Source organism: Phyllopteryx taeniolatus, chromosome 12 (assembly GCF_024500385.1).
Source record: "Phyllopteryx taeniolatus isolate TA_2022b chromosome 12, UOR_Ptae_1.2, whole genome shotgun sequence".
Classification (NCBI taxonomy): domain Eukaryota; kingdom Metazoa; phylum Chordata; class Actinopteri; order Syngnathiformes; family Syngnathidae; genus Phyllopteryx; species Phyllopteryx taeniolatus.
Window position 1 is genome coordinate 5,443,545 of NC_084513.1, and position 13,979 is coordinate 5,457,523.

General features: G+C 41.3%; 1 protein-coding gene across 1 annotated transcript; it reads right to left on the bottom strand.

Moving 5' to 3' along the window:
• Nucleotides 1-1,965: 1,965 nt before the first annotated feature.
• On the bottom strand, nt 1,966-11,490 carry LOC133487125 (uncharacterized). The gene is made up of 2 exons (XM_061793191.1): nt 11,178-11,490; nt 1,966-8,700 (listed from the first exon to the last, which is right to left on the bottom strand). Exons 1-2 carry the CDS (start codon nt 11,467-11,469, stop codon nt 7,448-7,450), a joined length of 1,545 nt encoding a protein of 514 aa, XP_061649175.1. The 5' UTR covers nt 11,470-11,490; the 3' UTR covers nt 1,966-7,447.
• Nucleotides 11,491-13,979: the final 2,489 nt, after the last annotated feature.

The window sequence follows — 13,979 nt, forward strand, 5'->3', positions numbered from 1 at the left end:
TGTTTAAAAACAAAATACAGTTTAAAAAAAACCTTAAGCCCCAAAAATGAGCTCGAAATGCTTTTGTGTACCAGTGTCTAAACTTCTGCCTTTGAAGAAAGTAATGAAATGAATTATTCTAGCATCTAGCAAATAGAAAAAAAAGGGGTAATCCCAATTGACCTAAAACAGGAAAAGTTCAGTCTGATTTCATGCCAGACAGCGAGCAATTTTTTTTATCATATAGTATATGTAAACGTCTGGTTTCAATTGTATCTGATAATAAACTTCAGTTGAGTGTTTTTACTGAGTGAAAGCAGACATTATTTTGCAACTTTCCCTATCTTGTACATTAACATTTAAATTTTTGGCCTTATTGATGGGATTCTGACGTCTTAAGTGTCTGAGAAAACATGGTACAAAATGTTAAATGAGACTTGGATTTTTTCCCACAATTAAACCAATTCCCAGGTGTCTTAACATCTGTGGCATGCTTTAATTAAACTACCCCAAAGATAGAAAATTAAGAGACATACAGTGCTGTGAAAAAGTATTGGCCCTCTTCGCAAATTCCTGTATTTTAGCATTTTCTCCACTTCAATGTTTAAGATCATCAAACAAATGTAAATATCAGACAAATATAACCCAAGGGAAATTAAAATGTTGTTTGTAAAATGGCGATTTCATGTATTAAGGAAAATAAACTATTCAAAGTTACCTGGCCCTCTGTGGAAAAAGTAATTACCCCCCTTCTTACATTATGAATTAATTGTGGCAAAAAAACAACAACATCTGAATGAGTCCCAAGACTTTTGGGAGAATATTATATGGACTGACGAGATGAACGTTGCGCTTTTTGGAAGGTGTGTGTCTCGTTACATCTGGCGTAAATGTGGCACAGCATTTTAGAATAAAAACAATCATAGCAACAGTCAAACATGGTGATGGTAGTGTGATGGTCTTGGGCTGCTTTGCTTCTTCAGGGCTTGGCCTGCTCTGATTGATGTAACTATGAATTCTGTTCTTTAACAGAAAATCGTGAAAGAGAATGTTCAGCCATCAGTTTGTGACCTCAAGCTGAAGCGCACTTGGGTTCTGCAGCAAAATATTGATCCAAAACACACCAGCAAGTCAACTTCTTTTTTTTTTTTTGTCAGATAACCTAGAGAAATGTCATTATCGCCACATTGATAAAAAATGTATTCATCTTGTGATGGTAATGACGTGTTGGTAATGACATTACAAAGTTTTAGCTAACTATGCTATGCTGGTAGAGTTAGCTTAATTTTTTGTTTTAGCTAGCTAGTCCTGTACAACATTTTTATATGATTATCAAGTTGTTTTTACAGGAAAACCTTTAAACATATTAACACTACAAGTCGTTTGGTAATGACATGCAATAAAAACATTATGTGACTTAAGGGTACAAATGAGTAAAAAAAACAAAACTTACTCTTCCAGTTATCAAAATGTCTGACTTCTCTCTGCCCTAACATGTGCTTGAGTGACAAGACAAAATGACACAGGGAATTAAAGAATCAGATTTTGAATAAACTTGATTGATCTGAAAATGGTCAATGTGGCGCTAATGACTTTAAGGGACGGACATATTTTAGTAAAAATAAAAGACAGATTTTGAAATGTTTTGTAGATAAATCATCAATTCTATTATATTTGAAGGAATTTATGGTAAAAGTTACACCATTTTAGCATTTTTTTAGTAGAAAGCTAAAGCTTCATATATCCAAACCCTGTGTTAGGGACAGAGTGAAAACTGTAAAATACCACCATAAAACCACTCAAAAAATGTCAAAATATACTAATATTAACATGAAATTTTAGACAACACTTATAATTAGGCACGCCCACTACTGGTTATTGAAAAAAATCTATTTAAATTATTTTTTTCTTAACATTTTACATCAAAGACACAAACAGGCCCATAATCAAATAAACACCCATATAGCTGTACAACATGGATATAAGTGTGGAGATAGGTGTTTAATTCAAAGCAAGTATTGTGAAAAGGTGACAACAATCAACACAGTTATTAGCATCTCATGTTCATGTGCGCCGAGGAAGACAAAAAAAAATAAAATAAAAATAAAAAATACACAAATGTGGATGTAGAGGTCCAACAGTGTGCAGGAATTAAATCAATAAACGGTCAGAAATTTAACAATGCTCTATTTGGTTAGTCGAAAAAGAAGACTGGTGGTTTACACACATCCAAGAGGGAAATAGTCAAAAATAAAGCAAATGAGCCCTGCAGTTTTCAAATATATCTGTAGATGGCGCTAAAACTCCACCTCACAAACTAGGTGTCACGCTACCTTAAAAGCCACAAATATAAATTGTTCTAGGACACACAATAGCGTACAACAAGTTCACAAAATGATATAGATATGTCTAACGCATCCTGCAGGCACCCAAGGCACACTGGACTTTATAAACTAGTCTAGTAAAGGTCCATCGCCCGAGCTGAGACATTTACCTGAAAAAAGTACTGTATGGTTACATAAATGTGCACAAAAACAGTAAAACTGTTGGTAAAGGGGAACTAAACCCAATTTCAAAGCAAAAATACATTGCATGTGCCAGCACTAGCCAAACACAGTTCTATGATTAATATTCCGCTAGTGGAATGAGAATTAAACAGAATGTGACAGATTTAATCATTCAATCCTGTCTAAACCATGGGGAAAATGCAAATAAGTTATCAGAGGAAATGTTGTAAACATTTTGTCGTAGGGCTGGGCGATTAATTGAAATTTAATCGTGATTTTGGCTTCTCATGATCACAAAAAACGATTAGTGTGCCGTGGGTTGTGTATGCAAGTTCCTGCTTTATAAAAGCACCTTATGTGGCTTGCAGCAAGCGAGGGCCTTTATTCTGCCCTTCCTGAGCGTACTTTAAGCTATTTAATGATACATCAGTTGGAGTTTAGTGATAAACTAAAGGCACGACATAAAATAATGTCGTGCCTGGAGGAATTTACCTTTAAATAATGAATATTCACACACAAAACGGCATAGTAACACATACAGACAGCTAATATAACGACACTCACGGGCATACACAGCGGCTGAAGTAAGTATTTAACACGTCACCATTTTTCCTCATTAAATATATTTCCAAAGGTGCTATTGACATGAAAATTTCACCAGATGTTGGGAAACACCCAAGTAATTAATACATACAAAGAAAGTAAAACAGATAAACTTAGAAATTAAGTTGTGTGTAATAATGTGAAATGACACAGGGAAAAAAGTATTGAACACGCCAACTGGTATTTAATACTTTGTACAAAAGCCTTTGTTTGCAATGACAGCTTCAATACACCTCTCCTGTATGGAGAAACTAGTCACATCCATTGCTCTGCTGTGATTTTGGCCCATTCCTCCACACAGGCAGTCTTCAAATCTTGAAGGTTCCGTGGGCTTCTTTTATGTACCTTGAGTTTCAGTTCTTTACATAGATTTTCCATTGGATTCAAGTCAGGTGATTGGCTGGGCCATTCTAGCTGCTTTATTTTTTTGGTTTGAAACCAATTTTGAGTTGCCTTGGCAGTATGTTTTGGATCATCATCCTGCTGGAATGTCCACTCTTGTTTTATTTTAAATCATCCTCATAGATGGCAGCGCATTTTTGTAAAGAACGTCTGGGTACATTTCCCCATTCATCCTCCCTTCAATAATGTGAAGTTTACCAGTACGATTTGCTGAAAAGCAGCCCAACACCATCATGTTTCCACCTCCGAACTTGACTGTTGGTATGGTGTTTTAGGGTGATGTGCAGTGTCCTTTCTCCTCCAAACGTGGTGTGCATGATGGCATCCAAACAGTTAAATTTTGCTCTCATCTGACCAGACTATATTATCCCAGAATTTAAGTTGCTTGTCCAAATGTTGTTCAGCAAACTTTAAACGAGCTTTGGCATGCTATTTTTTCCAGCAATGGAGTCTTGCGTGGAGAGCGTGCATAAAGGCCATGGCGGCGGAGTACAATACTCAATGTTTTCCTTGTGACAACAGTACCTGCTAATTCCAAGTCTTTTTGAAGCTCTCCAGATGGTCTTTGGCTCTTGGACAACTCTTCTGATTATTCTTTGCACTCCTCTGTCATAAATTTTGCAAGGAGCACCTGATTGCGGCAAATTTATGGTGGTATGATTGGCTTTCCACTTATGTATTATGACCCCAACAGTGCTCACTGGAACGTTCAGAAACTTAGATATGCTCCTGTAAACAATGCCATCGTTATGTTTTGCAACAATCAGTTTGTGATGGCCTTGAGACAGGTCTCTGCTCATCATGAGATGTGTCTTGACTCAGACATTGGCAATGAGACCTTTTTGTATGCCATCAATTACGACTGAACCAGCTGATATTTATTTGCACTGACAAGGGGCTGGATTGCTGTTTGATTGATAGATTTTTTTTTTTGAGGTGTTTGTCTTAGCTTTCCATGCCTTTTTGCACTTCCCTTTCTTCATGTGTTCAATACTTTTTCCCTGTGTCATTTCACATTTTTAAACACAACTTAATTTCTGAGCTTATTTGTTCTACTTTCTTTGTATGTATTGATGACTTGGGTTGTTCCCAACATCTGGTGAAATTTTCAGGTCAATAGCACCTTTGGAAGTATATTTAGTGAGAAAAATGGTGACGTGTTAAACAGTTATTTCAGACGCTGTATTCTCCGTAATCTGTGAAAAACAAGTTAAATTAATAAAGTTATATTGCCACTTTCGTCTACTCTTTTTCTTTTAGGTTAATGTAAGCGTGCAAGTCCATGCATGCACCCACGACACACTGCCCCTTAAGAGGCCAAGGTACACACAATTTTAATAATCAAAATCTTCATTATTTTTTCCATAATCACCCAGCCCTACAGTACTTCTTAATGTGAAAGAGAGTTGCAAAAAGGTATCCAGATCAGCGCACAAGGCAAGAACATGTACCGTAGGTAGGGATGTCCCGATCACATTTTTTTTGCACCAGAGTCAGATTTTAAGGATCTGCCAATACAGAGTCCCGATCCCTCAACGATGCATTAAAAAAAAGAGTGCGCATCCAAATTTTCTCAAATACACACACACACACACACACACACACACACACACACACACACATACTTATATGTATGTATGGGCCATTTCCACTCACACACAAGTTCTACTTTTTTAGTTATAAATTTGATGATACCAGTACACATTGAACTACTCAGTATGTGTATTGGCCCAACTCAGACAATTTAATTCTAACAAATAATAATAAAAAAAAAAAAAAACAGGAATGAGTTCTTAACATAATATTTATACATGGAAATATAGCCACATGACATTCTAATATAATGTAACACTAACCAAATTGCAGAATTTGCAGGACAATGAATATTTTCATGTAATTGTATGGTTGCATTCATCCATTTTATTTCTTGGGGACGCAAATAGCACCAATTTGGTGGAATGGTTCATATAAGCTTTAACAGTGTATGGAAGCCACTCTGTTTGAGCGCATGGTAAACAATACATTTACGTTATTTATTATTTTAGCGTGTCTTAATGTAGGCTACGGTCCATACAGCTACACAGTCTCCTTGTGTGTCTGTTACAGGCACTCGATATCTATACTAAAATTACCCTGAAAAGTTACATTATGTAATATAAAACGAAGAATTACGGTTTTTTCTGTCAAGATCTTTGTACCTTTGGATTATTTTATCACTTTGTAACTTTTAACATTTCAGAAATTGATAAAACCGATCTTTTTCAACCCATCTCGATTAGATGACAATAACGTGATCAACTCCGATTTTCGAACACGTGATCAGATCAGGACATCCCTAACTGCTGGTACATGTAGATGACTTTTATGATCATGGTTTATAATGTAGCTTTTGCACATGTAATGAAATCGAACATGTAAGTTGTCGTTCCTGAATATTTACTAACTGGATGGTTTTCTTAGTGAATAAAGAGGGCAGGAATTGGCTGATAAACATCACATTCTCCCGAGTTCACACTTGTAAATACTTTGTAGATTTAAAAAGAAAATTTGAAATATGGGTTTAGTTCCTCTTTAAGGGCGTGATCATTATGACTAAAGTGCTGAAAAAAAGCTCCTTGTAATACCACTTTGCTACATTAGGGATACTAGTGAGTTTGCCAGTGTTATAAAACTGCACTGTTTCATAAGAAGAACTGTTGCTAAGAACCTCTAATTTGCTTTCTGTGGTTAATTTGGCCCTCCTGGCAAAGCAAGCCATGTGACATCTGCCTCTTCTCTCACTGGTTGCGAGAATATAAACAGGAAGGTTTGCTGTACAGACTGGCGAGTGAAACGGCGCTACAGCAAAACAGATAATCTTTTCTGGAAGACTTATCAGTTTTACATCAACATATATTGTACACTCAAATTCGATTGGATAGAGGTCGAATCGGTTTCTCGCCACAACCAAATTGGACCGGTATCAGTTGGATTTGAGCCACACAAGAATTCGATTGGAATGAGCTGCAAAGAGGTGGAACAAGATACCGAAAAAAAGCAGCATAGATACAAAAGTTTAAGGCACAACCGACTCTTATGATCATGGTGAAATGATTCTTCTTTGTCCATGTGGGTCCGCACGACCTGAATATCATTTTCATTGCAGCCAGGAATCCCAAACAAAGCCCTGTTGGTGGCCAGGGGGCTATTGATGTCGAGATCCCAGAATGCCAGCAGCACATTACCGTGAGAAGCATGCACAGAAATCCGTAACCTTGCCCCTTCTTGTGCTGGACAAATCCCCAAACTACCTCAAGACGAAGGTGACCACACCCATCAGAGAAGTTTGAGCTCTGACAAGCTGCTCCCGACCCTGTTCCTACTCCATGCACCGGGAAGACTAACTAAAGTTTAATTACACCAGACTACGACTACGGTGACACCCCCAGATTATCCGATAGCGACCAGAGATCCCGACAACCCAGCTCCTTGGAACCAGCAATGTACAGATCCCAGCTGGCCAGAATGTCACCCGGGAGAAGCTTGGACAGAAATCTTGAACCTTCCACCAGGTTCCGAGGGTTGACACTTCCTAGAACTACACCTGAGACGAAGGTGACCACGCCAATAAGACTGCTTGAGACGTTACGAGCCGTTCCTGTACCTACTCCTTGCCCAGGGAATACTAAATAGAGTTCAATTACAACAGATTAAGACGGCGATGTTCATGTGCCTGGCCAGAACCTCCACACCCGGGGGAGAAGCTTGTGCAGAAATCTGCAACCCTCCACCAGGTTCTGGCAACCGCCGCTTCCCAGAACCACCCTGGAGATGAAGGTGAGCCTGCCAATCAGACTGTTTACACATTACAAGCTGTTGCCGTTCCGACAAAACAACCGAGACTTAAATTATAACAGACTAAATGGTCCTAAGACTGTGCCTAACAATAGAGAAACTCAAGGAAAAAACGAACAGAGTCACTCCAGTGGTGCAGCAGAGATACACAAGTTGTTTAAGGCACAAGCTACTTGCACGATCTTGTCAAAAGTTGAGAGGTTCGAGCTGCGCTCTGCGGCCGTGGTGAACGGCCTTTCCACAGGCCCGGTGAGCATGGTGTACCTCTGCCTCACCATAGACACTACTCTCTCCACGTGAGCCTGCACATCCAGGGTGTCGGTTGGCGAGCCCTCTGCCCTCTGACTCGGGCCGTCTTGAGAACTACCGGCAATGCCGAAGCGAGCCCCGCGGGCGGCCACGGCATCAGCGATGTCCAGATCCCGGCTGGCTAAAACCACGTCGCCCGGGAGAAGCTTGCACAGAAATCCAGAACCCTGCGCCAGGTTCCGAGGGCTGAAGTTTCCCAGGACACCCCTGGAAACGAAGGTGACTACACCCTGCGGTGCTACACCAATCAGATAGTTCAACACGTTGCAAGCTGCTGCTGCACCCTTCTCATTGCCCCAGATGACAGGGCCCTCGCAAGGCACAGCGAAGCAGTCCACAATGACAGCGCAGTCCGGGCAGGAGGAATGCAAGGCTGCAGGGAGGTTCTTCCGCAGCTCGGCTCGTGAGGGCCAGAAGACTGCAGTGGGCACAAGGGTGGAAGACATGATGTTGATCACATGGTTCACAGTCCGGACCACTGTGCCCACTTTTACACCAAACCGATAGGCCAGGTCCTGGTTGCGCAGGTCTAGGCGCAGACGCATGAGTGTGAGCAGAAGCTGCTGGAACTTGGACAGCTTAGCATTCCTGATGGCATCCATGTGCGGTGACAACAGCAGCATGACTGTCTCTAGCACAAAGAAGTTGGGCAGGCCCGTGTAAAACTTAACCTTCTCGGCGTCGTTCCTCAGGCAGTTCTCTGACAGGGACATCTTCTCCACGGACTCGCGCAGAGCTCGATTCTCCCGCCTGAGTGCTTTGAGGACATCGTCAAAGTTGACGGACATCTGTGAAAATGTTTCATCCTTGCCATCACTCAAAGACTCGTCATCGTCATCATCCGTTAGCAGCGACGCACTACCCTTGACGTTGGCCTTAACTGGACCTGACTCTTCCGGATCGGACCCACCCTGACGCTGCAGGAAGAGCAGCGCGTTGGCCGCCTCCACGCGAGCTTCCTGCTTGTCTGGGACCTCTGGTGGACCAGGCTCTTTCATCTCAAGGGGAAGGGGTGTAAACACAGAAGGAACATAGTCTGGTGAACGAGGATTCTTTACTTGTTTACCTGCATGAGAACAGAGCAAATACAGAAAAAAATTTAATCCAGCTTTGTCACAGAAAATGGTAGTACTGTCCAATGTGAGACCAAAGAATTCATATGCGATCATTTGATAGCACTTGAAAACAACAACAACTTTAAAAGCACAACCACAATTCAATTAAAATAAAGTGTGAAAACAACTTTTAAAATCACTTAATTCAAGCACTCCGATAATAGACATTATCAACTGAAGCAGGGCTTGAGACTGGGACCAAAATGGTCGCAACATGCAAACCTTTTTTCAGTGTTCATCCGGTCCCACTTTTGCAAGTGCATGTTTAAATGCTAGCTCTAACATGGTCTTCACTATACAAGACATGGTGGATGGATCTTGGAGGCCTATAAATTATTAAAACAGACTAACTAAAAAACAGAGATATTCAAAACAGCTAAAAATCACCCAGTATAATTTCTTTACACTGAAATAATGACTAAGGACCCTACCGAGGGTGTAGAGCTTGTCTACTGTTCCACAGCCAGGACAAAAACCACACTGCTCCTCTTGAATCTGAGATTTGACTTCCCGCCGGACCCTCCTCTCCAGCACCCCTGAATAGACTTTACCGGGGAGGCTGAGGAGTGTGATCCCCCTGTAGTTGGAAGACACCCTCCGGTCCCTCTTCTTAAAAAGAGGGACCACCACCACAGTTTGTCAATCCAGAGGCATTGTCCCTGATGTCCACGTGATGTTGCAGAGGCGTGTCAACGAGGACAACCCCACAACATCCAGAGCCTTGAGGATCTCCGGGCGAATCTCATCCACCCCTGACGCCCTACCACTGAGGAGCTTTTTAACCACCTCGGTGACCTCAACCCCAGAGATAGGAGAGCCCGCCTCAGAGAACCCAGACTTTGCTTCCTCATGGGAAGACATGTCGGTGGAATTGAGGAGGTCTTCGAAGTGGGGGGGGGTCCTCCCAATCGCACCCTTCCAGGTCTCACTGTCATTGCCCACGTGAGCATTGAACTCCCCCAGCAGAACGATGAAGTCCCCAGCGGGAGCGCTCTCCAGCACCCCCTCCAAGGACACCAAAAAGGGTGAGTACTCTGAACTGCTGTTTGGTGCATAGGCACATGAAACAGTCAGGACCCGTCCCCCCACCTGAAGGCGGAGAGAGGCTACCCTCTCGTCCACCGGGGTGAACCCCAATGTACAGGTGCCAAGCCGAGGGGCAATAAGTATACCCAAACCTGGTTGGCGCCTCTCACTGTGGGCAACTCCAGAGTGGAAGAGAGTCCAACCCCTCTCAAGAGAACTGGTACCAGAGCCCAAACCGTGCGTGGAGGTGAGCCCGATTATACGTTGGCGATCCGATCCCCGGCTACAGAAACTGGCTCTACGGACGTGGAATGTGGAATATCTCCTGCAGAAAATGAATCAAGTGAAACAACATTTTTCTATAGAGAACTTGTGTTTGCACACAAACAGTATGTTTACAGATGGTGCAATGAAGGCTTTAAGAAAAAGCAGTCAAGCATGGTGGAGGATCCATAGTACTGTGGGGCTGATTTTCTTCATCTGGTACTGGAGGCCTTGACTGTATCACAGGTATTATGAAATCAGAAAAAAATATCAAGAGATCTTAGAGCAAAATACCTTACCCAGTGTAAGAAAACTTTTGCTTGAGGCGAAGATCATGGGTCCTCCAGCAAGACAAAGACCCAAAGCACAAATCCAAAAGCACACAGGAATGGTTGAAAAGGAAAAAACGGACAGTTTTAAAATGGCCAGCAATGATTCCTGATCTTAAATCAATTGAAAATCTTTGGTGGGAGTTGAAATCTGCCATTGGGGAAAAGAACCCCACAAATGTTCAAGAGCTTGAACAAAGTGCAAAGGAAAAGTGGGAGAAAATACCACCTGAGAAGTACAAAAAGCTTATAGATGGATAGAAGAAACGTTTGGAGGCTGTGATCGCTGCCAAAGGGTGTCCAACCAAATATTAAGGAGGGGTGCCAATATTGCTGCACATGCTGTTCGCTCTTTGTTTCTTTGAAATTACAATATCTAAACTGAAAAAAAAAGTTTTGTTCAATTACTTTCGACCTCAAATTAAAAAGATCCTGATGATATAAATTTGGTTTTCATTTCCAATTATTTCTGAAGATACACATTTTTAATGGGAAAAAAAATGATCCCAATAATGGTGAGCACGACTGTATAAATTTTATATGCATCGCTTCCTATTTTAGCATCCAAGTTAAATCTGGACTAAGAATTTGTATCGTATATCCTGTCGTGTGTTGAATTTGATTTTTAATAAAGAATAAAAATAAAGTGTACTCCTAAGTCTTTCCTCTTGAAACGTGACATGTAATTTGACGCCACTGTAAAATAAAAATAAAAACACCCAGCCAACAAGATTTTTACAAGGCTAACACATTGCGAAAATATTAACAAAAAAACAAACCAAAAAAAGGAGTTGAAATGGAAGTATTACCGGAGATGAAGTGGGTGCTGCACAGCCGGCTGCCGTCATTGGGCGCCCAGCCCTGGCGGTTGACGGCCGCGATCCACCGCTGCTTCCTCTCGGGGTCCCTCGGGAAGCGGTAGAAGGAGAGGCCGGTGCCAGGCGTCCTGCGGTTCCTACAGCCGGCCACCACACATGTGTGAACCATAGCCAGCCACCGGGTGAGTGCGTGGAGCTCGGCAAGCCCAACAGCCCAACAGCCCGTTAGCTGCTGTTGCTGGTACTGGTGGTGGGTGTTTTTGACTCCCAAAATGGCGGCCATCCTTCGAGCGCGAGGGGGAGGAGCGACGTTCCTCCTGACGTCATGATGCCGACCTACCTGCACAGATTTTTGACGAACGACAAAGTGCAAGTACATTTAAAACGGCAAATGTAAAATTAAGAGACAAAAAAACCTGACCCTTTATTGGTATTTTGACTCTTTTTTTTCTGATAAATGCTGTAAACAAAGGAAAGCTATTTTTCAAAATAGTCATTGAAAACGTGGTTATCTTATTTTTAAACATAACTACACAATGCCGACATATCCAAAGTGCCTTTCAGAGCACCCTGTTAAGAAACTAAAGATTAACATGACAATTTATCGAGCATAAAGATGATAATGATAATCACACAAGCTGCAGCCACACAATTTCACTTGTACTGTAGTACAAGATACACATCACATTTGGGAGATAATGTTGTCAGTTTATATAATAATAATAATAATAATAATAATAGTATATAACAATAACATTTTACTCAAACATTTCAAAAAACAAAGACTGTGTTAATTACGTTTGCAAATGAGTACAAATAAAGTCATTGTTGTAAACTATCACAATTTATCCCGCCAGAATCCTTCAGGCAACATAAGTTAAAAAGAAATAAAACAAATAAAAAAACAATGCTGTTTTGAGACGTAGTTTTATTTGTGGAAACAATATGCAGTCTTTAAGCATATGCTTAATAATTCGGCCTATGGTGGGAAATTAATTGATTTAAATTTCTGTGCAGGGATAATTTTTTAATCCATTCTTTTGTCTTGTTTAAAGCACGTTCCCGCTGAAGTACAATGCTAACACTAACAACATGGCTGTGAATCGGCAGGAGCTTATTTACAAAAACAAATGGCAATGTTAAAAATTGTTGACCATTTAAAATATTAATTTACTAAGGATCACGTTTACATAAATGTTTTGACAAGAGACTTATATTCAAGAATAAACATATATCACATTAGTTGTGAAGAAAAAAAAAAATCCGGTATAGTGGCAAACTACTTCCGCATTCAGAAAATCAGGTCTAAGCACTTCCACCTCATTCGGGAGAATGAGGAAGGCGACCGTTTCAAAGCACCCATAGGAACTGAACTCTACAATGTCTTTTTTTTTAATTAACACATTGTCACCACAGAGCCATGAAAGATGACAATAGACGGTGTTTGGACTTCGTTCATGTTTACATGCATGATATCATATTTGTATAAATGAATGAGATACATGTATTTAACTTTGTCCAAAGACACCAGCCCAAAAGAGAGCACATTTTTGCAAGTTCAGCTTCAAACAATCATGTCATCAATGCTGGTTATGTTCGTTAGTAAAGCATACACAGGAAGTCAGCTATTCCATGTTCCGCGTTGGCTACGTGACGTACCGCATTTAGCGGATTGTATAATGTCTGTGGAAGTTGATGCAAATTGATGTTGGAGAGAAAACTAAAAAAAATTAATTTGTATCAGCAGTCATGAAATGTCGTTGGTATTTGCTTTTTCGATAAGTGAAGGGTTGTGCAGGGACGATTAAAACTGTTAATCTTGTTTTTCACGGTCATGTGATGTGGCCATGATGTAGGTATGATGATGTTCAGACAAAGCTGGATGTTTCAAGTCATAAAGGCTTTTGTCATCGGAGGGGAAACGGTTTCCAGAGTCACTGCGACTAAACTGTGGTCATCTAAGGTTAAATGTCCCAAATCATAAAGGCTGGCGTCGTATCATCGAAGGATAGATGTTTGGAGTCATAAAGGTCTACGTTTAAGTCGCGGGGAGTTGGAAGTTTGGGGAACACAAACTTGATGTTAGGGTCAGCGTCATTAGATAGAAGTTTTACTTGCATGTCAGAATATATATATATATATTTTACAGTACAATAAACCTTAGAAAAGATCTTGACAGATAGGGAGATGGAATCAAACTCCAACCCATTTTTTTCTGAGGCAAACGACTTTACGAACATGCTCCTCTCCGGGCTCCTGGACGGGCTAAACTTCGGTGAGGAGGGACTACCCAGCACCTTGGAGAGCGCAGAGTTTGGAGAAAGGTCTTCTCTTGCTAAGGAGGTATTGCAACAGGACCTGATGTCCGGACCCTCAAGGAATGGGAGCTGCTCCGATGCAGGGAGCCCTAGCACAGTGTGTTCGGACGACGACATACACGCTGCCATCAGGGCCAACTGGAGCTCAGCCAGTCAAGAACTGTGCCAAGCGGAGGATGGTGGTGTGGTATTGGAGAGGCTGGTGTCAAATTATTCCAGATTATCATCTGAGGAGCACAGTGAAAACATTTCCGCCTTAATTGCTTCACGCAGGGAGTCCACTCGGAAGCCCTCAGAGGAAGATGGTGGTGGTTCTCCAGTGTCCTCGCCCAACTCGATCCACTTGAATCCAGACATTCAGGCGGCGATAAAAATGGCCTCCATCACCATCTACCAGGGCTTAGTCCGTCACGTGGACTGCTACAATGATCCCACGCTAAAAGATGGTAACATTGTTTTGTGCATCGATCCCACC